Raw genomic sequence first — 26,803 nt, 5'->3', positions numbered from 1 at the left:
CGTTATTGCGGCAATCTCAAGGAGGCAGATGGATTCAGCTTGCGTTTAATAGAGACATGTGTATAATGCAACAAACTACATTGCTAAGTTCCTGGATGATCTGAGATGCTATGAAAAAAAAAGAAGGAGACATATAAAAGTTGCTTGAACATTATGAATATTATTTCTTTCTTACCATCCACTCAGTATGTTGTGAGAGTTATTCATTTTATTCTTGTTCTGAATCCACCCTGTACATGCTTCCTGTATTTGCAATGGAATTTCAGAGCAGGGCATACATGTTATCCTCCATTATCCAGATAATTCATATTTAAAGAGACACTATACTATTAAAGGCTGAACTTTTTTTTTTCTTAATCATATCATCCCAAAGCTGATGTGGTTGGTGGGTTGGTTTTTATGACACATCAATGCTTTAATAACACCTGACGAAAATAGCAGCAAAATATTCCGCTTTTCTAATTTACATATGCCCAGACAAACACCTTCCAAGCCGCTCTGGTGACCGACTCGCGGTACGGCTTTGTGCTCTTCAACTACCAAGAGGGCGACATGAACTGGGATCCGCAGACTCTCGCCAGCACAAACGTCATCATCGGCTACAACCTCGGCAATGGGCAGTACGTCAACACCCACCTGGACAGTCCGTTTGTTGGGGTCAATGAGAGATTCAGGCCAGATCAGTGAGTGCTGTGTTCCTGCTTTCTATTTTTCCTTCCACACCTTCACTTTTTGGTGACTTTTATGAATTTTCTTTTCAAGAGTCTTGAGGTGAAATGTGTATTCAAATACAATTCACCATCACTTTCTGATATTATTTAGTGAAATGTCAGCATTTCCTTACGTATGTATTGTGGACTCTAAAGTTTACATTTTGTTTTTAATTTGTCCCAATTTTGGTTGTGCTGTTTACAAAGTAACAAAGAGAAACAATATAGTTTTTTTGTTTCTGAACTGTGTAGTTTTCTTAAATTGATAATTTCCTATTTCCCTTTAAGATTGTAAAAACATAAAGACAGATTACTTTGGAAGTCAGAAAGAGAATAGCAAATGTCTTGTCTGTGTGAAGAAAACTGATGTACTCTAATTCTCAGTTGCTTTTTGCATATATTGATGGATCCCCTTGTTTCTACTGTAGGGTGGTAGTTGTCAGAGATTTTCACTGTTCTCTGTATTTATTTATCTGCATGAAGATTTATTTCATTGCTCATGGACTTCCACTCTTCCATGATATCAATATGATATGATATTAGCACTGCCCCCCCCCCCCCCAAGAAAAAAAAGAAAGAAAGAAAAGAAAATAGATACATTATTTGATGCAGGAATACAGTAGAGGAACGTACCAGCAATACAAAAGATTTCCATGTTTAGGACCCTTTGTCAATTTGATTTCAGGTCTCTGAATATATTGTTGAGTGCATTATTCCTTTGCACTGAATTCAATTCTTCCTTTGCACTGAATTCAGTTCAATTCAATTTTATATCCTCAAATTGAATTGAATTGAATTGGAGTGGATTGAAATTTTCAAGAAGAAGACAATGTTTTTCTTGTGAATGTGATTAATCCAACACATTAGTCAAAGCTTTGGGCTGCTGTGAAGGAAATATGTATGGAGCAATTCTTTGACTACACGTAGTTCTATGAAAAAAGGAATATAGAAGAAAGTTGCAGGTCTCATACAAGAGGCAGCACATCTGATCTGAGTGCTTATTTTTGGTTCGTAGATATGTGGGCAACACAGGGCTGAAAGGGCGCTGGATCTACCGCTTGGAGAGCAACACTGATACCACCATCAACCCCAAGCAGTATTGCCTGGACTGGTACAGGGGGGAGCCAGACCCCTCCACCTGGGACCGCTACCTGGGCACCTGCCCCTGCTCCTTTGGCCAGGGAGGGGAGGATGGCTCCTTTGGCTCCGGGCGGCGCGGCAGCCGCAGGGTCACAGCTTCTTCGTCCGCGAGGCCCTTGGATGCTGAGCTTCTGGATCAGATTAATAGTCTGGACGGTATGTGTCGCATCTAGATCTCCTCAGCTTGCAGCAACAGAACAAAACAAATGACCCCCTCCCCCCCCCCCCAAAAAAAAAAGAAAAAGAAAAAGAAAGAAACAGAAACAGAAAATGGAGCATGCCTTGGAGAACTTTCAGTTTTCTGTTCCCTTTACAGATTTGATGCAAGGACTTGAATTGATCAAGAACATGATGCACTGTTTTATTGTACATTTTTTTTTTTACATGGCATACTGATACATGTAAAACTTGTAGACACATGTACAGAAATGATCTGTCATGACATTTATGCCTTAGAACTTTGCAGTGTATGCAGTAAAGAGACAAGATTAATACCCTTTGTGCTGTACATTGTATCTGTTGGTCATGCGCAATCCTGCTGTGTCTGAAGTTCAGTTGAAAGAGATATTAACCTGTTGAAGACAAGTCCCAAGAATATTCGAGCAGGTTTGTATGGGGAATGTGTGTTTTAGCAAAATCAGTCCATCCTTTATAATGGAGTAACCTGTAAAGACTCATTGATCATGATAGTTTTTCCTTTAAATTTTGGAGAATTTTGGCCCCAAATTGACTACACTTACATATATGCTAAAAAGGTAGTATCTGAAAAAGCTGCCGGTACCCTGCTCGCTTTCAAGTGATAATGACTATTTCTGGCACACTTACCTTTCTTATTGTCCCCGCCGAACGAATTCGAGCAGGGGACTATGAAACGGGCTCCGTACGTGTGTGTGTCCGTCCGTCCGTCCGTCCATCCGTCTGTCTGTGCGTCCGTGTGTGATCAAAATGTTCAATTTGCTACTTCTCTGTCATTTATGAGCCAATTTTGATTCTGTTTGCTTTATATGATAGCACTACATGGGAGCTTTGAAACTGCTACACAGAATTTCAGTTGTGACCATTGACCTTGACCATTGACCTGTATTGTACATTTTGCTTCAAACTGCTACTCCTTCGCCATTTCTAAACAGATTTCGATTCTGTTTGCTTTATGTGATGGCACTAGGTGAGGGCTTCAAAACTTCTACACAAAAGTTTGACCTTTGACTTCTTTGACCTTTGACCTCGATTTTTGACTTATATTGTACATTGGCTACAAAATGCTACTCCTTCGCCATTTCTAACCCGATTTCGATTCTGTTTGCTTTATGTGATGGCACTAGGTGAGGGCTTCAAAACTTGTACACAGAATTTTGACCTTTGACTTCTTTGACCTTTGACATTGATTTTTGACCTATAGTGTACATTGGCTCCAAAATTCTACTCCTTCGCCATTTCTAACCCGATTTCGATTCCGTTTGCTTTATGTGATGGCACTAGGTGAGGGCTTCAAAACTTGTACACAGAATTTTGACCTTTGACTTCTTTGACCTTTGACCTTGATTTTTTACCTATATTGTACATTTTGCTACTAAATGCTACTTCCGGCGGGGACATATATTACGCACCGCGTAATTTCTACTTTTCCTTGTTTCATTATGAAATAGTTCAGTTGCAAAGGTGTATACAGTCATCAAAATATTACCCATGCATCCCCACATCATGTTATGCAGCAGGAAAGGTAAATTGAAGCAACTGAAATGAACCACCACAATCTGATTATTAAAACCATGGATGATATCATTTCACTGTACCCTTGTAGGCCAGCCGTTCTGTCTGCAGACCGCCGTGTCCCCCTTGGGCAACGGGGCGGGAATGAGGTGTTGCTACAACGGAGACCAGTCCCTCATACCTGGCTATGGAGCTGGAGTCTTCACCAGCAGCTTTGAGGAGCGCTACCAGTTCATCTGGGGCGTGTCCTTTGACTTTGAGTTGTTCACAAACTGGTTTGGTATGCCACCTGTTACTGTCACACAGAATGTCCTGCTATTAAATCGATTCATTTCCTTTTAGCTCTGTTTTATGCATATCACGGAGTAAAAATTTTGATCATGTCATTGAATTTCTTAAATTTTACTTGTTTCAGGCTTCTTTGTAGCTGGGGGTTTGTTTGTTTGTTTGTTTTTGAAGGGGGGAGGCATATTTTCCTCCCTTTGACAAAATTTTTTAGCAAAGCCCACACATATTGATCCTCTCACATCAACACAGAGGCTAATATGTACAAAGTGTAGTTTGACAGCTCCTAAAGTTGGCTGGCATTGGGTTTTAAAAGCTTTGTTGGACAGCATGCCATCAAAGCCAGTACAGTTTTAGTGAAAAATCGTAGACATTCTGTATCCAAATTTGACAGCAATCCAAGTTAGTGCAATAATTAACACACACACACACACACACACACACACACACACACACACACACAATGAATCTACATGTACAGGGCAATAAAATAGTAACATTTTACCCTATATACATGACTTAAAGGTTATGAGTCTCTTATTTATTGTTTTTAAAAAATCCAGATGTTAACTTTGAGTTCGTGAGAAGTAAAGATGCTCTGACTCGGACTTACTTTTTACAGGTTTAAAAAAAATGCTTGTGAGAAAAATTTGGAAAAACACCAGACTTGATATTTCTGTTGTTTTCTTGAAATCATGATATTCAAAGAGCATTTTTCAATCGTTTGGATTTGCTATTTGCTCCCTGTGTCATGAAGTCAAGACATAATTTTTTTTTTCATTCCTTTCTTGATCCTCACACAGTGTTTGACTTGTCCCCTCGCTACTTCTGTTGCCAAGCGGCCAATGATGAGGCTTTCTGCAACCTCTATGTTGAGAAGCGACCAGCAGGAAGCTGCGATGGCTACCTTCCACCAAACTCAGGTACAGCCCCAGAAGCTGTCTTTGGGAAAATAAATTAGTAGATCAAAGAAAGCTTTGGTTGTCACTGTAGATTCACGATTTTAAAGCTTTATTCTCATTTCACCTCATCGTGAAGACAGACAAACATTTGAGACACCCGGTAAAAACAGTAAGGGTTAGTTTCACAAGTGAAGGCATCGGTAGTTGAGTACAGACACAAACGTAAGTGCAGTAATGTGGACTCTGCACACTAATTTTGCAATTTGATTGATAAAGCATAATGGCTTTTATGTTATGTGTGTACAAATAAAACCAAAGACTGAGAATTTTTACTTCAGGCCCATGCATTGCATGGCAATTTGTACTCTCCCAGTGCATCGTGAATTCTGCTCAGAAATTTGTACAGTGGAATATAAGCCAAGTAGAATAAATGAGATGTGTGTGTGTAAAAAAGATGTAGGGAGTGTAGATACATTGCAGATAGTTAGATAGATTGATATAAAGAAAGATAGTTAGATACATATAGATAGATAGATAGATAGATAGATAGATAGATAGATAGATAGATAGATAGATAGATAGATAGATAGATAGATAGATAGATAGATACACGTGTAGATAGAGAGATAGACAGACAGGTGTAGATAGATTGGTAGATAGATATACAAAGTAGATAGATAGATAGATAGATAGATAGATAGATAGATAGATAGATAGACAGATAGATAGATAGATAGATAGATAGATAGATAGATAGACAGATAGATAGCTAGATAGAGAGAGAGAGAGAGAAAGAGATAGAAAGATGGATGAATATGAAAGTGGACCTGCCGTATCACAAATTCTTGCAGGTTGGATGTTGGGTGACCCCCACATCACCACTTTGGATGGCTACGACTACACCTTCAACGGCCTCGGAGAGTACACCCTGGTCACTGTTCCGGAGATAAACGGCACTGCCGAACTGTTCACACTCCAGGGTCGTACCATGCGGGCCCTGGATGTCGAGACGCAGCAACTGTCCAAGGCGACGTTCTTCTCGGGTTTTGCCGCCCAGACTGTCAATTCAAGTCTCGTAAGTGGAATTCGTCTGCCTCGGAGATCTATAAAATGATGATTCTTCACGTCTTTCATTTTACAAAAAGGATGGAACATGTTTGCTATGCCCGTGATTACTTTGGGGAAAATGATGCTGTACTTTTGAAGATGTCAGTATGTTTTTTTCCAAATGATTATCCGGCCAAACTCCCTCCATTCGTAACCCGTTGAGGACGATTTGATTTTGCTACTACACGCATTTCCCATTGACACTTGCCCAAGTATACTCGGGACTCGCCCTTAACCCTTTGAGAACGAGTCCCGCATATACTTGGGCAGGCATCTATGGGAAATTCGTGTTGTAGCAAAATCAAACTGTCCTTAATGGATGGAGGAGGGAACATTGAGGGAAATTAGTATTCTTGAAAGAAATACATACAGGTAGGAGGGGGATGTGTATTGTAGGTGTTGCACTGAACAAGCATTATGCTATGTTGAGTATGATTATTGAGAAATTTCTTCATTGTCCTAAATAGTAATCTAAGACAACTTTCCCCACACTTAACAATTTATCCTTTACATACTGTACATCCTTTCAATCAAATACTGGCAATGACAGCTTTGAGTAAAGCTTTGATGTATATTATTCTTTTGTCCATGTGTGCAAGTTACTTGCAAGAGCACAACTTCATCGATATTTGTACATGTATGACCTTTGGCACTCATTAATGCTTGTTTTGTCCTCGTGTGAATGAATTGGTCTACAGGTGGAGATGATACTCCTCGAGACGGGGACGGACTTTGATGTCTATGTAAATGGCGTGCTGTTCAACAAATCCTCTCTTGCTTCTGGTAACAAAAGGAAATATTTGTGTTTATGATATATTTATTTATTTATTCATTGATGAATGAAAAGTATTGCCTTCTGTGTAAAGTAGAAAAGTTTTGATTTATGTTGTCATGTTTAGACATGTGTTCAGTGTTTTGTAAATGAAAATAAAAAAGTACCATGTGAGGAGGTCAGGGTTGTAGTCACAATCATGTATGTTTGTTTGTTTGTTTGTATGTGTGTGTGCATGTGTGTGTTTGTGTGTCTCTAAGAGAGAGAGATAGACAGATAGATAGACTGGTAGAAAGACATCATCAGTGAATAGAAATACAAGAGAGAAGATATACTCTTTAAAGGGACTGTACAGTACTGGTTGAGGTGGGGATTCATGTTTTGAATATTCTTAAGTGAGATAATGAGAAACCTTTTACGAAATATGAAAGAGCATGTAATTTTAAGAAGTATTCAACGTTTATTTGATGAAAATTGGTTTTCAAATGGCTGAGATATCCAATAATAAAAGGCAACATGCCACAACTTTATTAGGATCTCTTTGTTTCACCTTGTTTTTGGATATCAAAACCGATTTTCATCAAATGATATTTTGATACCCCGTAGAATTGCATGCTCTTTGACATCTCATAGAGTGGTTTTTGAATATCTCGCAAAACATTAAAAGCTAAATCCTCACCTTGACCAGAACTGTACACACCCTTTAATGCCATTTAGTTTTGCAGGGGTTTTCTTTTTGCAAAATTTTTCAAGTCGGGTACTAATTGGGATGATAACAACACTCAAACAAATATCAACTCTGATCCGAACATAAGTGCTCTGTGCATGCGAACATTTATCCATTCATTACCGTACTCTACGATTTCAAATTAACCACTGGCAAAATTGTCAGGAAGTCCCAATTCACACACAAAAAATGGAACACTACCTAGTGATCTATATAGGAAGATACTAGGAGATGAAGAAACAATCAACTGTTGTCTAGTAAAATTTTTGCCATTTCTTTATCAGGTCCATATGTCAGCGGGATGTTCTCACTGCAGCAGCGATTGGATAACGGCACGATTCGAATCGTAGCATACTGGCAAGAGAGTGGGATGTCCATCAACGTGGGTGTCATCGAGGGCTTTCTGGACATCGTGTTTTCAGCTCCCGAAAGCTTCAAAACGGGAGTCACCAGAGGGCTCTTTGGTATGAGATCATCTCTTTTACAGTAACCCATTGAGAACGGTTTGATTTCGCTACAAAACGCATTTCCCGTAAACACTTGCCCGGGTATACTCGGGACTCGCTGTCAACGGGTTAATCTTTTTTCGATTTCAGGGCTTGGGGAAATGCGTGTATTTATTTTGCTATTTATTGGGGGGAGGGGAAGGGTGGAGGAGAAGCAGAGGCAATGTGTGGTTTCATTTCATTGTAACTTGTTCCAGTGAATCTTCGCACCATCTATATGATAAATTTATATTTCAACTATACAAGTATATGGCATAATTAACAGAATAGTTACACACCAAATACAGCCACAATTATTCATAATGTAAACATTATGAATAATTGTGGCTGTATTTGGTGTGTAGCCATGTAATTTTTTATTTACATGCTGATGGCTGTAATGGCTAAATGCTTTTGACTTGTGAAGAATTATTAGCTGACTTATAGTAAATTTGTGATATGTGTGTTGGACACCACTGTATAACTACATTGTACACATATGTTGTCATAGATAATTAATGATTCAGGTTTCTTGATATCTCAACTGATATATACTAGTGACAAAATAATTCAAGACGAAGGAGGCACATATAAAAAAAAAAATGAATCACACAAATAGATGTGAGCATATGTAGGCGTACATGTTTGCTGTTCCAGTGCAATATGACATCAATTCCTTTTTGATAACCCCTTCTTTGCAGGTGTTTGGGATGGAGACATTTCAAATGACTTTGTGAGAGCGGATGGATTGGTTCAGCCACCCACTGGGGCAGACGGCAATTACACCGATGCCGACCTATTTGAGTTTGGTGAAACATGTGAGTGTTACCATTTTTTTAAAGATACTTTGGACGCTTAGCCAATAATCCCGGTTTACTAAACTGTCCCTTGTGTGACCTACAGGTAGAAATTGATTGAGATTGAAAAATGCCCATGTCCAAACATTCAGACACAACTTTTAATGGCCTATATAGTTTGATCGTCAAAGATAGATGATGATATTGGAGGGAGTTTCACTCCTTCACCGAGCTTGGTGATTTTGCAGCATCAAGAGACTACTCGTCCGCATGTTTAGATGTTGCAGTTAAAATATGACTGTATACATACATAAACATTCACGCACAAGAACTTAATATGCATTTGTATACATACAAGCAAACAAGTACATTATGTTTCAGTGACTTTTCATATGCACTACTTGTTTCCTTCTTTGCACGCAGTACTATGCTGTATATGGTATCCCATTTGGTCTCTTCGGCATATGTCAATATTTGTTACACACCAACATGATGTTTGGTTTGTCTTTCATGATATCATACATATTCATAAACAGTCATATTCCTTTTATGGGTAGCCAACCTATGTACATGTAGATGCAGTGCATCAATGTGATACCGCTCTCACTGTTCCCATTTCCCAGGGCGCATCTCCGCCTCTGAGTCTCTCTTCGACTACGGCCGCGGCAACCTGACGTGGGCGGCCTTCAACAACGCCTCCTTCACGCCTGTCTTCCTCGACGAGCTCATCGCCGAGACGGAGATGACAAACTCCACCCTCCTGGCACTGGCCCGCGCCAGCTGTGGGGACAGCGAGGAATGCCTCTTTGACACACTGGCCACCAAGGACCAGAACGTGGGCCTCTCCACCAAACAGACGGAAGAGAACTTCATCATCAACAACGACATGCTGCGTGAGACATCATTTAATCCTTCTCCCCTCCCTCTAACCCTCTGTACTCTTGCGCACAAATCAGTGTGTGTCTGGCACCCCACTCATAAATCACAAAAATGACAATTTGCACTTTATGTTCTGGTTCCATGACATTTGCTCTTGTGACGATTGTCCCCATTAGATATCTACACACAGAGCCAAACATGAATTCTACCCACAAGCATAACCCAAACCGTAATCCCAATCCTCATATCAAACTAAACCTAAAATGCTATCCCAGCCCTACCCTTAATCCTAAGTCCTCGGAGTAAATAAGACTGGAGCAATAACATTGCCGTAGAAGCAAATGTTGTGTCACTGATCTCTCCATTTTGCTTAGTTCTGCTGGTTTTCTCTTCCCAGAAGAGACAAGTATTGAGCTTGCTTACTAATCACTTGAAAATCTGAACATTTTAGCCATCTGTCTCTCATGACCATGTACCTCTCCATTAAGGCCACCATATTTGTTTCTCTTCGGAGCCTTTAACCCATTGAGGACGAGTCTGAGTGTGTTTTAACCTGTTCTGTGCGGGAACCTGGTGGCCTGTGTATCAAATCTATGGACATTTCAGAATTCAATATGGAACCGGTTAAGAAGGAAAGAGTTCTACCTCTCCTATCCACACAAAGGTGAATGAGTGTACGTTTGTTCTCTGTCATCCCGCAGTAAACTTTCCACCAAACGTGACTGGCGTCCAGCCCACTCTGAACCTAGTCGTTGGGGACCAAGTCAACTTTACAGTGTCAGCAAGTGACCCAGAAGGCGGTGTTGTGACCTTTGACCTTCTGAATAACATAGATGGTGCCGTGATCAATGATTCTTGTAAGTTTTTTTTTTTTTTCAATTTTTTGTCAACAAATCTGTTCTCTAAGAATAGGACATGTTATCACTTTAAAAAAAAAAGAATGTTTGGAGTAATGAATATGCGCATAGGACTGCATGTGAGTCTTCCAAAAATATCTGTTTAATGTGAAATACCTATTGCACATTGCTAATATATTACATACGCATGGTAAAAGTCACAGATGTTAGCATTAACTATCAGGAAGGTGCTGCAGTTGTTTGAAGCATTCATGATGCTTACAAGTATCATAAAATCAGGAGAAATGCAGTGTTTCTGGTGTGGTGAAAGGCATACGTATTTAACATCCACATCATGTAGAATATATTCATATCTTATGAAGATGTCGCATTGCTCAAACCATACATGGAAAAAACAAAATAGATGAAAATTTCCTAGCTGTAGCATTGACACTGTAAAAACAGAAATATTTGCGGCATGAAATTTTAGTAAATTGCCCCTAGCATTCAATTCATGTACTGTAGACAAGAACTTACCGGACAGTGCCTTTTGTGTGCATTTTAATTTCACAAATCTTAGCTCTTTTGAAATTTGTGTATGTGAAAATTTCTGGTTTTACAGTATGCAGATCTGAAGAAAATGAATGATGTGTAATGACATTCTTGATTCATGCAATGAAAGATGTGCATACTATTGCATACTGAGTTTATACCTAATTGAATAGAAATACAGTGGACTAAGATTTCATTTTTTTCAATACTTTTTTTTTGGTCATTTGTGTGAATTGACTACTATCATGACAAGACTGTAGTTTTTGAGGAATCAAAAATCATACTCTTTTTACCATTGTCATAGAAACCAACAAATGCTGAGGGTCAACTATTCTGTGTATTATCTGTCTTTTTTTTTAACAGCTGGAGTCTTCGTGTGGACTCCCCAATCTACTGACCTGGTCAGCCTGGTCATCCGGGCATCTGACGGTCAGCTCTTCTCCCAGGTCCAGCCGGTGGTCAAGGTGTGTGACTGCCAGAACAACGGCACCTGTTCCTATGACCAGTACACACAGAACTCGGACATTGTCAACAACAGGTTTGCGGTGAGTGATCGATGACTGTTACTGATGGTCATGGGGAGGGCATTATGATTGCAGATATGTGAGCACGTAGAGAAATGTTGTCAACACCTTAACCCGTTGCTTCCAAGATTACTCAAATTCCCATTACTTCAAAACAGAGAGCACCCGGTTCCTGTAGACAAAGGGTTAATACAATCTATTCCCGTTATAACGAAGTCCTATCGATCGGATAACAACAAAATTTTGTTGTAACCAAATGAATTGTGTAAAGATAGTAGAGATATATAGACCTCTTGGGATAGATATATTGGGACCCGAATTTTTCACTTTGTTGTGAGGAGAGTTTCGTTATAACCATTTTCTTATTAAGAATGGGAGTGTGTAATTGATTGTCCCACATGCAGTAGTGGCTTAGAAAATATTTTTGAAAAGTGACATGTTTGGTCATGGTTATCCACATGAAAAATTTGATTACTAAAGGTTGATTTATGGTATGTTTGTGATTACTACATGGATATTTTTTTCAGTCACTGTCAAAGATGAACAAACATGTGTATGAAGAGCCACAGGATGCTTGAAAACCTGCCCAAAGCATCATTTTAATTTGCCTGCATGGCGTGGATGGGATTACTCCATATTGAATACATGGAATGCGTGCACAAGTATGTGCATATTCATGCCTGCACAAACAATACTTAAGACACACACGCACACATACATACATATATACACACATACATAAACAACACTAGTTGAGATTGCCACAAGCATGGTATTTACATGTACTTCATGCAGTTTTTATGGCTGACTCAAAACCATCACAGGTCAGTGTGATGGAATTGTGCATACATTGGACAAAAAGAAAAAAATAAATGAAGAATTTCAAATTGGTGTGGGCCCCCTAAAACAAACAAATAGTTTTGTTTTCTTACCGTGATATGCTATTTTATGATCTCAGAGCAAATTTTGAGCAGAGATATGAGCTTGTCATCTTTATCTTTTTACTCTGACAGGTCGTTGTGTGTGAGTGTTCTCCGGCATGGGGAGGAGACTTTTGCGAGCAGGACTTCGATGCCTGCGCCGATAACCCCTGCTTCCCTGGTATCACCTGCATTGACAACATAGCACCGGGCACCGGTAACCAGTGTGGGACCGGGGAGTGCCCAGAGGGACTGGTCGGCAATGGATTCAAATGTGCAGGTAGGAGGATATAGGTGATGGATAGCAGTCTCTACACGTATTGTGCCTTTCCATCACAAGTACTGTCGTGAGCTGGTTAACTAGGCAGTAAGTAAAAACAAAAACAAAACAAACAAACAGCAGCAACTAAAAAACCCTCCTACAAACTGTATTGGCCTCAAGATGGATGTAATGCTACCACATCATTGAAAAGTGAATTGATTATAATTTTTTTCATTTCCCTCAGCCATAAAAAATGGCATCTTTATCACAAATTTTAATAACAAAATCATATGCAAAAGAAAAAGAAAACAAAAGACACTATTAGTTTTATGAATTGAAAAAAAAAAATATATATGTAATATATCATACCCGGTACTTAAACACCTCAGCTCATTAGGTTGTGTTCCATATCTGACCCGTTTTGTATCAGCTTCTGATTGTATTATGTTGACTATTATGTTTACATCTTTAAATAATGTATGAAGTCTTTCACAAACATGTAGGAACTCTTGTCTGCATGACTTTCGTATTGACATCCATTTCTTCATTCAGGAGATCATTAAGTTCATCAGAAAATGTCACTGACATTGGCACAATTTAGCACCAGCTACAAGCTGTATGCTTTTTCAGCTGGAAGTACTGTACAACATACGGTGTATTAATTCTCTTCCTCTTCCCCTGCCACCATTTCTACTTTGTTTCCCCTGACGAAAAGACTTTGACGAGTGTGTCGAATGGGCCAACCGTTCAGAAGCGGACGGCGGACCAGCCTGCCAGCAGATTTGCACCAACTTACTCTATTCGTACGAGTGCGGCTGCTTTGACGGGTTTTCCCTCCTCCCAGACATGAGATCCTGTTTAGGTGAGGAAAAACATAAGCAATTGCTTTTCTTTTTCTTTTTCTCATCTTTTTGTACACACGATATTTGTCTGTGACTATCAATCAAGAATATGCCATTATCATAACGTACCAGCATGTTTAGTATCCAGTCACCAAGAGCACATTATTTTATTATGTCGCTTGCATCTAGCATACGCGTACTTCACCTCACTTTCCTGAACTCATTTCTCTTTCGTGTGAGGTTGACATAAGCCATTTTATACGTTGTACCTTGAAAGATATGTATGTGGTAAATATGTCGTCAGTTATGTCTGAGAAATCCTGACATTATTTGAAATGATAAACTCTGACAAGTACTCTGTTGAAGGGACAATTACAGACCAATTTAGAATTAGTCTGAAAAGAAATGTAGATTTTAAAAAACAAAAACACGACAGTGAAATTTTGATCAAATTCAGACAAAAATCAAAGGAAGTTATAACATTGTGAAGTTTAGATACTCTTCACGAAACAGTTCTTGAACAGTCAATATCAATGTGCAAGTGAGTGAGTTTATGATGTCATCGCTTTACAACTTGCCGTGTATTATATGTTGTCTCCAGAATGAAAATTGCTAAAACTTGTAGTTTTGAAAGTGATAACACTTCTCTATTTTACAAAATTGTCTTTAACAAGTCCCTATTTGCTAATAATCATCCTCGCAAAATACAGAGTGTACAAAGTAATCTTGATACGCTGAAACTGATGTCGGCTCAAATATTGCATGACCATGCAATAATAGCACACAGCATGATTTCACCTTTTGCATGCAGATATTGATGAGTGTGACATTGAAACGGACCAGTGCGACAATAACGCGGACTGCGCCAATACTCTGGGATCGTACACCTGCACTTGCAGGACTGGCTATGTGGGAGATGGTTTTGTGTGTGATGGTAAGTACAGTATGTCCCCAAAAAATTGCATTGATAACTTCCAATATGATTAAACTGTCTGAATGCTATTTCAGGGTCTAAAAATATAACTTCTTACCTGTATTTTGCAGAAAATCCCATTCAAATTTGATTGAGTGGTCACAGAGAAATGTGAATTGTTGTGAAGCATGTCTTGGAAGTGATTTTCCAAGTTTGGCACTTGGATACTCTTGGAACTGCATATTAATGTGGTGAACGTAATGGACAGAACGTGGAGGGAAGGGATTACTGACATGCTCTACAAAAATCCTCATTTCTCTTTGACCACTGAAGCACATCGGATGGGATGTTCTGTAAGAAGTGCGTAATAAGTTATAATTTCATACCCTGAAATTGTATTTTTATTGATTCACCGTTTTTAACTCTTTATGTGCCATGGTAGAAACCCCCTGTGTGCCACGTTATTCTGAGACACGAAGATAGTCATGCTTAGAGAAAGAATTCTGTTTTTCCAATCTGTATAACTTCTACAAATTTCTGTTAAGCGGGACATAATAGTGAGCAAAGTTCAAGAGGAATGCCAAACTTTGCTTCCATATACAATGCATAACAATTCTATTTTCAATGTTTCTTTTGAATTACCAGTTGCTACATTACTGTAAAGGCATGACTTTTGCACATAAAATTGTGACAGAAACTTAAAGTGTACATGCAAAATCTAGTTGGGAACACCGCTTGATAGTCATTCACCACATAGAATGCAAGCCGTATATGAGAGGAACAAAAGCGCGAGAAACGCTTTGATTGTACCGCGGGATTAGCAATTTATCGATCGCTTTTTGCGGCTTTGTTTGTTGAGCAGAATATGCGAAGTTGGCACGCCGTCGACTGAGTCGGACGTGCGAACGTGGCACGTAAAGAGTTAAAGTTATCATTGCAGAGGGTCCCATTGTATATATATTTTTTTTTTGGGGGGGGACATACGGTAGAGTCAGGGAACATAATGCTTGAATCTGATGATGTGGATATGACAGAGACCAAAGAAGAAAGTACATTCACACAATAACTTGAGACTTTTGGCCAGAAAATATTTCTCTCCCACCCCCACCCCCCCCCCCCATGTGTTTGTCTTCCAAGAGTTCAGAGGGAGTTGAATAGCCACATTGGTGTTGATTATGTGAAAGGTGATTTTGATATCATAATGTCTCAAAAAGTCGAGAGAAGATGAACATTATAGGCATTTTTTTTTTCATTTTAGGGGCAATTCCGCAGTTAGTAACGTTACATTTGAACAAATTTAGATATTTGTCTTTACTACTAAATTACCATTTATTCATTTCAAGCCAAAATTATGTCAAAAACATGTTCATCATTCCCAGGTTTATGATACAGAAAAGAATGAATACAATCCAAGAAATAATAACATTGCTATGGCAACTTAAAGGGCTGGTTAGTAACGTTACGAAAAAAGGACATGACAAAAAAATCAATGTCTTGTAACAAAAAGTGTACACAAATTCAAGTTACTTCAAACAAAGTGTTGCATTAATTTCAATTATTGCATCATGACAAATGTTCACACAATGTTTTTTAGCAGTTCGACCAATAATTTCTTAGCTAGACCCCCAAAAGCATGGTTAGTAACGTTACGGTTAGTAACGTTACATTTGTCCGGAGTAATTCCGCAGGTCATTTCACCCTTTTGTAAATGACAAAATGTCACATGACTTCTGGAGTATTTAAATGTATTTATCTTTTACCCTTTAGCAAAACTTTGAGGAAAAAATTTCAAAGGAACCCACTGTAATTTGCATTTAAGTGAATTTCAGCATCCCCAGTCCCACATGTACATTTTAAATGATGGTTTTAGATCTCGCAAAATCAATCAATACGAAAGATAAAATCTACTGAATTTGAAAGACCTTAATGATTGGTGAACATCCATGGCATTAGTTGATACCTAGATTAAAGAGTAAGATAAAGAGGCACATTTCTTTTATCCATGTCATGTCCACCTAACTGCGGAATTGCCCTTAGATAATATATCCATGGAGGTGGAAAAATGTGGGGTCAAGTTTATCAAAACAAAGAAATATATCATTCTGCTAGTGAATGTGTGCAAGTTTCAAATTTTGTCTTTAAAGCCTATTTGTGTATGAAGACTTAGTCATCCCTGAATATGAATGTGTAACTTTTTGCAAATACAATTTTCAGCTTTGCTATTGGGCCGTGTGTTTTAACAATTTTGTTTTCTTGACATCTAGAAAATAGGAACATTCTCTGTCGACGTTCCACAAAAGAGCCAATCTGATTGTTCTTTTAACTTTTGGCTGACACTTAAATATCTGAATGCAAAATCATTGTTGTTTTGTTTTTACTCATTATATGTGATTAATATATTCACACCCATGTCCTTGTCCACTACACTAGAAATTGATGAATGTCTTGAGCAAGTTTGTGACCCGAATGCTGACTGCACAAACATTCCGGGATCTTTCATATGCAATTGTATTGCTGGCTATGAGGGTGATGGCCTTGTGTGCTCTGGTAAGTGATACAGGATGGTAAGAATTTCTTTCTGTTGTGCCTCTTGTAAGCTCTAAGAGGAGCAATCTTGCTGAAACTCCTCTGATACTTAAGTTTGCTGTCCTATGTTTTCAGTTTTATGCACATGTCTGATATGGGGTTAGATTTACTTTTCTTTTCTGTTTTCTTTCTGCACTGAAGGAAAGCCATTTTATGACATTTATGCTCTACATGTATATATATAATTGAATATTAGGAACATTCTCATGAAACTTCAAAACAAATGGACAATAGAGATCAGTTCAACAACTGTTTCGGCTAATGATGTGATGTGTCATGTCAAAATCAAGTAGTGACAACAAGTTGAACTTCTGAGAAAACATGTACATGTATGTTTAACTTCTATCTTCATAAGTGATGACTAACAGGACTGTGTATTGATTAGATAGAAAAGGAAACACAGAAGAGTGTTATGTATCATGTAATAACAGAGGAACAATCTTGTGTCATAGAAAGAAACATACTTTCAGAACAACCTGGAAAACAGACTTCTCAATCTTGATGTAGCAGTGGTTGTGCATTGGCTGTATCTCCATTCAGCCACACATTGCCGGTATTAACTTCAAGAATATCGTTGATTCAAATGTCCTCTAAGATATTGACGAGTGCGCCCGCAATGTAGACAACTGTGACGCCAATGCCATCTGCACCAACACCCTGGGTTCGTTCGTCTGCGTCTGTGCAGCGGGTTACGCTGGGGACGGCGTGACGTGCGAGAATGTCAACGAGTGTTTGCTGGGCACGGACCAGTGCCACACGAGAGCTACATGTGAGGATACGGATGGGAGCTACGTGTGCGCCTGCGCTAGTGGCCTCGCGGGAGATGGAATTACCTGTGAAGGTGAGTTGCATATGTACATACGTTGGGTATCATGGAGGGACTTTGCTCGCCAAAGGTACTGTAGTGATATACCTGTGAAATTTTCATTGTCTACTCTTCAGTTTTGTATGATGCAGCGATCTCCAAACATCATATGCTATGCTTTTTGAAATATTTCTGTCCCATGTTCGCCCACTTGACACTCTCAAAGGCTTGCAAACTTCGCATGATTTACTCAGTTGCACAACCACGCACAAACCAATTCGTTTTGAATACTGACCATTCGAAAGGCAGCTTTGTCATAAAATTTACATCACAGCATCGCTTGCAATTCTCTCTACAATTTTGCTGGACTATGTTTAAGACATAAGTGCTTCTATAAAATGTTACATAGCAATGGAAGTCAGAATGTTTTCCAAAAGAGCTCATGCCTTGCAGTCTCAGAATAGTTAGGCACACAGGGGTTTACTCCTTGGCACTCAAAGAGTTCAATCAAGAATCTATCTCCCAATTCATTGCTTGACAGATGTCGATGAATGTGCCACCGGCGATAACTTGTGTCCGGCCGATTCCAGCACCTGCTTCAACCTCCAGGGCTCCTATGAGTGCCGCTGCGTGGCTGGATACACGGGCAGTGGATTCACCTGTGAAGGTATGAGGAATATGTTGTGTATTTACTTTCCCCAGAAGATGTGATACCTTGTCATGCATTATTTATGATCTTGTTAACAAAACAAAAAAAACAATTTCATCACAAAATTGTCATTTTGTGATGAAAGAGACCATGCTACACTTGCCCCCCCCCCCCCATCTATAATCTTATCCTGAACTTACGGCTTACTGTCTGAACGTTACTATTGTGATGCTCGTACTTGATGAATATGGTATGAAAGGCATGCAGATATGATCACAGCTTGTTATTCACTGCATTTAAAACAAATGTAAGTGCCGCAAGAAGGAAAAATCCTGCACAATTGATTTTTTTTCATGCATGTGTGCCAGGCTGAATTCAGTGAACACTAAATTTTTTTATTATTTCACAGATGAGGGTTTTTTTGTTGTTGTTGAAGACCTAAATCAATTTTCCTTTTACAAAAGTGATCAAATTTCTGCGCTATGATGTACTTAAGATTTACAGTAGTACATGAAGATTTAAAGCCACTAAAATAAGAGCAAATATTCTTGCATAAACAATTTTGTATTTGTTCAAAGGAACCATGTAATTCAACTTTTGAACTCTTTCCCCTCTTTTCCTCACTTTTCTTGTGAATGTTACCAACTTGATATTATACAACATTTTCCCTCTCTTTGAACTATTGCAGATGTGAATGAGTGTCGGTCCAATGTGTCTGTGTGTTCTGTGAATGCCCTGTGTCAGAACACAGCAGGTTCCTTCAGCTGCCAGTGCAAGGCTGGCTACGCCGGGGACGGCGTCACTTGCATCGGTGAGCAACGTTTGTGGAGATGGTCTGAAAATGTCAACTTCTGTCTTATGAGACTATTGGAGCTGCAATGTATAGTCTGGGTGGTGACTACACATCAGGATTTATGATACTGGCAATATTCTCAAGCAAAAATCTGGTATTTTTCACTGCATCCTATAATTTTGTGGATCATTTTAGGTGCATTCAGCATGCATTCAACATTTGATAAGATGACTATGTCTTGTTTCATGAAAACAGGTTTTCCTTAGAAATTCATACAGCTCTGTATGTAAAGACTTCTAATTTGCCCTTATGTTTTATGTTTGAAAAGTGGCACACTCTAAGTTCATTTAAGAGGAATATGCAAATATTTGTCAGTGTGATTCAGACTTTTCGTACAAATTCTTGCACATCTCCAGACATCGATGAGTGTGCTACTGGACAGAGTGACTGCAACACAACCTACGGGATCTGCAGCAACACGCAGGGCTCTTACACCTGCAGCTGCCTGTCTGGCTTCTCTGGGGATGGGAGAGACTGCGCAGGTATTCACTTCAAGTCAACTTCGTTTTATTTTCATATTTCTCGTGATGGTTTACATTTATACAACCGAAAATGATATAGGCACAAATTATCACAAACAGACGAATAAACTACATACATACAAACATATGATATTTATGATAATGGTAATGGTCAATGTAAAAATTTTGATTCATGTGGTGCAGATGAATTAGAGAAATGCAAGTATGACACTACCTTCATGAAAGCAAGCTTGCTTAACTTTAAGCCATAAATAATCAGGTGTTTTGAAGCAAAGAGAGGGGATTGAATATTTTAGATCAACTGAATGATATACCAAATAAAAAAAAAAGTTACAACATATATTAACATGCTCAATGGACACACCTAAAAGTGCTGCTTGCTTGATGTCCTCCTTGTAGCTTTAGCTTAGGAAAATGCTTTGAAAAAATCGTTACCACTAGTCACAAACTTTTGGATTTCTGATTTTACCTCTTGATCACAGTTTGCTGTGTCAGAGTTATCCTTTCTGAATGACTTTGATTTGTGTCTCATCAGTTCTTTGATTCTTGTCAGAATAGCTTGAATGGCTGTATTCAGCAGTTTTGTACTTGAAGTTATCGAAACTATGAAAATATGTTTTTTCTTTATGATGTGGACTTTTACATACTTCTTCTTTCCTCCTTGCTTAGATATTGATGAGTGCTCTACAGACATGGACGACTGTCAACAGAATTGTCGAAACATTCTTGGTAGCTTTGAGTGCTTCTGCAATGATGGCTACAGAATTGATACCGCCAACCCAAACATGTGTCTTGGTAAGTGCAATAATTATTACATTTTGCAGTTCTTCTTGAGGTCATTTGAAAGAACAAGGGGAATGATGCCTGGTGCTCAGATATCTGTTGTATCTTATTTATTGAGGTCTTTCTCTCTATAGCCCTTCTTTCCCCATGAGTTTCTAAGAAAACAAAATGTAATTTAAAGCATCTTACACCCACCCACTTACCCATACACACACAATAAAAACAAACATCTAGTTTAAGAAATTCAAATTTGATTGAAGTGTTATGACCAGGATTGAAAAGAAAATTTATCAGTACCAAAAGTACTGTACAGGTCTAAGTTACGAAATGTTTTCTATTAGACTAAGTACTTCAGGGCAAACAGATTTTGTGCCAACGCACATTCCCTATGTACTCCCCCCACCCCCCCCCCCAAAAAAAAAGAATCACTATGAAGAAGTTTTGAAGAGTTAAAAAGATTTTTTTTGCCATGTGGCAGAGGAATTTTCTGCAGATGACAAACAGGAGGTAGAGTTTGCCAAACTGCTCCCATGACCATCTTTTGGGCGAATTGTTGAAACAACCCCCATCTCCCCCGAACCCTGGTTCTAGCCAGCTTTGTGACGAGTTCTGTATGTCCTACCTTTGTGTAGATGAGGATGAGTGTGCCCTGGGTATCAGCGGATGCCCACAGCAGTGCAACAACACAACTCCCGAGCAGAACCCAGACGGATTTGTCTGCTTCTGCTATGACGGTTTCATCGAGAACACCAATGGAGTGTGTGTCCGTAAGTTACATGTCGTTTTGTTATTAAAATCTTTCAGTTTTCCTGAACACCCAACCTAAGCAGAAACAATGCATCTTGAGTAATTGTGATGGGCAAATCCTAGATATCTGAAAAGGTGATTAGGGAACACCACATTCTGGAATTCACATTTAAATTCAGATATCCTCAAAACAAATCATTGCTAGAACTATTAATTTCAGCTGAATTTTTCTAACGCACTGCAAACTTAAAGAGATCGATCATAAATATGCAATATGAAAATGTCTAAGACTCTGCTTTGAATTTAAATGTGGAAGAAGCATGTATGATTTTAAAAGCTCTGATTGGATTTGATATCATTATGAATTATGCTTTGATTGTCCCTGGTTCCCTGGTACAAATATATCTCAATGAGCTGACTCCAATTTTGTAATCTCTCACAGCGGAAACCACCTGCATCACTACAGTCTGTAACAACGCAGACTGCATCAATCTGAACGGGATGGAGATGTGTGTCTGTAGCTCTGGCTACCGCCTCAATGCCTCCGACATCACTACGTGCATTGGTGAGATGGAATACATGCTGCTCAGTCCTGAAAATCATTTACCAAATTTTTCAATTTTCTTAATTTTGATGTTCATACAGTGATCTCTTATTTAGGTTGAGTTTTAATTATGTTTATGATGATACTATTTTTTTTTTTTAAGTCCAAAAGACATGAAGAGGCACTTTGGTATAGTGCATAAGACTCATGACTTTCAAACTGAAGTCCCCAGTTCACGTCCTACTTTGGTGCTCTCATTCTTGGACAAGATATTTTTATCCCATAAGTATCCTCTCAACCCAGGTGTAAAAGTGGCCATAGTTTTTGTCTCGCCCACCGGAGGTGAAGGCGAGACTAAGGGATCCAAATGGCGTCCGTCTGTCGTCCGTCCGTCGTCCGTCACAAATGAAATGTTAAAGTTTACCTGCAAGACTCTCTTATGATGCATAACTTGGCAACTGTTACAGCAATGGCAGCCACACTTGGGTGATAGAAGCACTAGGGGTATCTTCATGTTATGGTGTTGTTGGAGGTCATGTGATGATGTCCAAGGTCATTTGAGGTCATATATTAAAGAGTATGTGCAAGACTCTCTTTTCTATGTTGAAGTTTACCTGCAAGACTCTCTTTTGACAAATAACTTCACATAAGACCTAACTTGGGTCATAGATGCACTGGGGGTACCTTCATGTTATGGTGCCGTTGGAGGTCACAGGATAAGGTCAAAGGTCATTTGAGGTCATACGTTAAAGTTTACTTGCAAGACTCTCTTATCACACGTAACTCAGCACATGTTGCTACAATGGCAATCAAACTTTGGTGATGGTAAATGTCTCTTGGGAAGTTGAAGGTAACCACAAGGTCAAAGGTCATAAGCAGGTCAATTAACTTCTGGGAGTTATAAAAAATATTAATTCCTTGTACGCGAATGGGTGAGACACAATTTGGCGATTGCCTTGTTTGAAGAATGTGACAGTTTTCTTCTTCAAAAATTGAAAAAAGGTGCCATATTATTTCCTTTCTTGTTTCAAATAAACTGTCAATGTCTGCTGTTGTCATGCGAGTCAAAATATTGCTGTTAAAAACTAACAGACATTTCGAGATGACAACAAATATCTGATCATCGTCCCTGTCTTAATATGAACTCTCAGATATTGACGAGTGTACGGATGTGGAGTTCCCTGATATGTGTGACCAGAACTGCACCAACACCATCGGTGGTTACAACTGCTCCTGTAACTTGGGCTACTCCCTCAACAGTGATGGCAGGACATGCAGTGGTTAGTCATCTGTTTTATTCCTGAAAATCATCTTCTTTTTCTTTTCTCTTTTTTTTTTTGTCTTCACATACACATGTATGTGCATGTCGACAGGGGTATAATGTTTTCTATGAGCAGTGCTCATTATCTACATGTGTGTTCTAATCGCACTGTCGTTGTTTTCATAGTTAATTGTTAGCTTGCTAATTCTATACAGTTGTTCATTCTATCTGCATGGTGATGATGATGATGATGCCAGGGGGAGTATCATCTTTGTCAAAATAGTTATAATAAGCATTATTATTATCATCACCAATATCATTATTATGATTGATATTTCTCTTCATCATACTTGTGTCTTAACATAATTTTTGTCACTCTTTGTCTTGTGATTTCAACTATTTCAACTATTTCAACTATTTCATGTGCAATTACTATAGAGGTAGAATTAGAGTGGTACAATGTTTCAATTATTTTTGCCGTATTATATTGCTGTTCATGGAAAAGCACAGAATTTAATGATTCCAGGTCGAAGGTGAATTTTTTGAAATAGTCGAAATAACTTTTTGGAGTAATGCATTAGCCGGTTTAGAGCTAGTCCCACATTGAGTCATCTAGGCTAGACTTGATGTAAGATAGGGGGCTACATTTGTAATTGACAAAATCAGATGCCTCCACAAAAATGAATGTTAAAGAGAAAGGGCAACTGATGAATGCTTCACTAACCTTGTCACACATGCAGACATCAATGAGTGTCTTGATGGGAGCAATACTTGTGACGCCGTGTCCGAGGTCTGCATGAACACTGACGGTTCTTTCTCCTGCATGTGTCGGACGGGCTTTGTGCAGAACGGATCGGTCTGTCAAGGTACGATGGTACACAAAACTCAGTAAAGCTGTATAATGTATTTAATATGCATCACAGGTGCAGCTGTAATATGTGGTTTCAATGACACAAGGCGTATTGTGTTTGTTTCCATTGGTGATCACATGCTGTATGCAGATCTTACAACCATACTTGATTTAGAGGAAAGAATCTTGAATTTTGACCATTCCCAGCTCTTAGTGTTTCAACACGAATATCCTATTTTTCTGGATAATTTTACTGCACACTCCTAAGGGAACTGCTCTTTCTTTCCTGCTTTTGAGCCAAATCATCCTATTTTTCAGTCAGTGTATGGTGTCCCTAAATCATACCACACCCATTCTTTCCTTAACCCGTTGAGGACGGTTTGATTTTGCTACAACACGCATTTCTCATAGACACATGCCCGAGTATACTCGGGACTCGTCCTCAATGGGTTAAGTGGTGCATTTGAGTGAATGCTTAATGTATGCATAGAGTACCCCTCACTTTTACAACAATTTCCGCATGCAAACATGGGCCACAAATTCATCCCAAAATTCATACCATTCTTTTGTATTGGCATTTACTCAAATTTCTGCCTCTTCCTCTCTCCCATTTTTTGTTTTTGTTTTGTTTTCATCTTATACAGATGTGAACGAATGTGAAACTCAAGGCGTCTGTGGCACAAATGCTGTTTGCACAAATACAGCAGGGAGCTACATGTGCGCCTGTCAGGCCGGTTTTGATGGGGATGGTCTCACCTGTTTTGGTAAGAAAGCACTCCAAGTTGCTATTCTTTTCGTTACCCCCTCTTTATTCATTTATTCATTCATTTATTATTATTGTAATGAGTGTATTAAACTATAAAAGCTTGCGTCGATACTTTACCTACAAGTGCAGTGTTTTTCCCACTGCAAGCCAGTCTCACAGGAAACGCATGTGCTCTACCTCAAATTATAGGCATAGAGATGACACAGTTATTCTAAATGTGGCCTCTGAAAAGCCCATTTTTCCCAACTTTAGCCAAGGATCAACTTGGAACATAAGTAGGCCCCCTACTGTGTGTGGACAATTAAATGGAAATATGTCACAAATGAAAAAGGTGATCTATCTCAGCATTCTTGTAGACTTTTTTTTAAACAGTTGATGTTGCAATTATGCAAAGTAGATATGTGTGATGACATCATTATGTAATACTTTTTTGTATGTTCAGTGAAAATTATATTCTCTGTAAATTATAACCACTGACATTCATCTCAAAATAGCTCTTTTCAAAAATTGAAAAAAAGAAAAAGAAGCTTATAAATGTAGGTGCATACATGCATGAATCTAACAAATAGGAAAAATAGATGTGTTTTGGTTCTCGGTTTTAGCAGTTTTCATGATTCCATTCCATTAAAAAAGTGAAAGTTTATATAACTTGCAAGCCTTTTTCATGTATAATAATAGTATTACCATGACTGGTCCATTGCTTACATATTTCTTTGTGTCCATGGCCTTTACCATAGGTATTTTAATGAAAAGTTTTGTCATATCTTGTAGATTTGCATTAGAATTGACTATGGGTATGTCTATACTTTGCTTCATGTTTTTCACAGCTTCATTGTTTAAAAGTTGTTTTTTTTGGTTTGTTGGTTTCTTTTTGATATGTCCAGATGTGGACGAGTGTTCCAATGGGAACGACTGCCATGAAAACGCCCTCTGCACCAACAGAGTGGGCTCATACAATTGCTCGTGCTTGAGTGGTTACCAAGGCAACGGGACTTTCTGTGAGAGTGAGTATAAACAGAGGAGGATGTTTATGAGGATATTTACACCGAGCAGGAATATAATGCTGAACTTTGATATGCTGGCTGTTGTTTGGGATAAATTTTTAAAAAAAGAAGAAAAAAACACTTTCCCCTTTTGCTTGTAGAACAAAATCACATTGCTCTTTAGCAGTACACAATCTGCTCAGAAAATGCAGCATTGTACCTTCTAATCTTCATGACTTTAATTGTTTGTAGATCATCTCATTTGGTGTTGAAATGATGAACAGGAGACACTTTTAGCATCACTTTGAATAAAACAAAGTGACACAAATTATAAGGAAAAGAATCATTTGCACAAAGCAATTTTGAATATCTCATATTAATGTACATTAGTTTTTTCTTTTATGTAAATATCTGTTGAACAGCATTATTTTCTCAGCGTTTGTCATTGGTGTAACACCTGTGTTTGGCTTGTGCTCTGTCTCTCCAGACATTGATGAGTGTGTCAACGACACGGTGTGTACACCTCCGGCCTTCTGTGTCGACACCCAGGGGAGCTTCAGGTGTGACTGCCCCAGCGGCTACAATTCAATAGGGACGTCGTGTACAGGTGAGTGAGGGGAAAGAGTAGCGTAAGCTTTCTACTTGCCTGAGAGGCTTGAGGAACGTTTGGATGTGTCTTCGTCCAGAATGAAATGTTTCCAGAATAAAGAAACTGGTCATATTTCTCCTGCAGGTGCTGCTGGCTAAGGTTTTTCTTTTTCTTTTTCGTTTCTTTTTTGTATTGGAAATGAACTTACCAGCTCATAAATTTTGAGCTCTCTTCCATATTTTTCATCAAGGTGTCTATCTATTGGTAGAAAAAAAAAAGTATAAGCAGTGTTAATTCAAATAAATGATCCGTGATTATGATTAATCATAGGACCTACTCCTTTTCTTTCTGAAGAAGTTTAGTTCCACAGCACGTGCCACAACTTTAAAAAGTGCTGATTGTTTCAAATTGGAAAGAAAAAACAAACAAACTAGAATCTGCTCATTTTTCATATGGCTGGTTTAATTTGTGAAAGAACTCGAAGTATGGAGTGACTGGATTTAGTTGTCTCGCTGGTCCTGTATATGAAGTCCAAGTATGCT

The 26,803-nt window shown here is 38.7% G+C and overlaps 1 protein-coding gene across 1 annotated transcript in view; it reads left to right on the top strand.

The window, feature by feature from the left end:
- The window catches only part of LOC139712022 (uncharacterized), a 79,184-nt gene that overhangs the window by 35,837 nt on the left and 16,544 nt on the right, over nucleotides 1-26,803 (top strand). The window contains exons 26-52 of the mRNA XM_071623861.1: nucleotides 478-683; nucleotides 1,726-2,006; nucleotides 3,652-3,840; nucleotides 4,649-4,768; nucleotides 5,599-5,822; nucleotides 6,553-6,637; nucleotides 7,638-7,817; nucleotides 8,540-8,656; nucleotides 9,259-9,528; nucleotides 10,216-10,371; nucleotides 11,266-11,447; nucleotides 12,440-12,626; nucleotides 13,324-13,470; nucleotides 14,262-14,384; nucleotides 16,794-16,910; nucleotides 17,545-17,790; nucleotides 18,296-18,421; nucleotides 19,092-19,214; nucleotides 19,613-19,738; nucleotides 20,408-20,533; nucleotides 21,154-21,288; nucleotides 21,711-21,833; nucleotides 22,964-23,092; nucleotides 23,814-23,939; nucleotides 24,568-24,687; nucleotides 25,574-25,693; nucleotides 26,160-26,279. Of these exons, the coding sequence (XP_071479962.1) occupies nucleotides 478-683; nucleotides 1,726-2,006; nucleotides 3,652-3,840; nucleotides 4,649-4,768; nucleotides 5,599-5,822; nucleotides 6,553-6,637; nucleotides 7,638-7,817; nucleotides 8,540-8,656; nucleotides 9,259-9,528; nucleotides 10,216-10,371; nucleotides 11,266-11,447; nucleotides 12,440-12,626; nucleotides 13,324-13,470; nucleotides 14,262-14,384; nucleotides 16,794-16,910; nucleotides 17,545-17,790; nucleotides 18,296-18,421; nucleotides 19,092-19,214; nucleotides 19,613-19,738; nucleotides 20,408-20,533; nucleotides 21,154-21,288; nucleotides 21,711-21,833; nucleotides 22,964-23,092; nucleotides 23,814-23,939; nucleotides 24,568-24,687; nucleotides 25,574-25,693; nucleotides 26,160-26,279 (4,204 nt within the window). The remainder of the gene's footprint in view (nucleotides 1-477; nucleotides 684-1,725; nucleotides 2,007-3,651; nucleotides 3,841-4,648; nucleotides 4,769-5,598; nucleotides 5,823-6,552; nucleotides 6,638-7,637; nucleotides 7,818-8,539; nucleotides 8,657-9,258; nucleotides 9,529-10,215; nucleotides 10,372-11,265; nucleotides 11,448-12,439; nucleotides 12,627-13,323; nucleotides 13,471-14,261; nucleotides 14,385-16,793; nucleotides 16,911-17,544; nucleotides 17,791-18,295; nucleotides 18,422-19,091; nucleotides 19,215-19,612; nucleotides 19,739-20,407; nucleotides 20,534-21,153; nucleotides 21,289-21,710; nucleotides 21,834-22,963; nucleotides 23,093-23,813; nucleotides 23,940-24,567; nucleotides 24,688-25,573; nucleotides 25,694-26,159; nucleotides 26,280-26,803) is intronic.

This window comes from Diadema antillarum, unplaced genomic scaffold (genome assembly GCF_040938485.1).
Source record: "Diadema antillarum isolate AM-2024a unplaced genomic scaffold, OU_Dant_1.0 seq00001751_RagTag, whole genome shotgun sequence".
Lineage (NCBI taxonomy): Eukaryota > Metazoa > Echinodermata > Echinoidea > Diadematoida > Diadematidae > Diadema > Diadema antillarum.
This window is presented reverse-complemented; position numbering and strand designations above follow the sequence as displayed.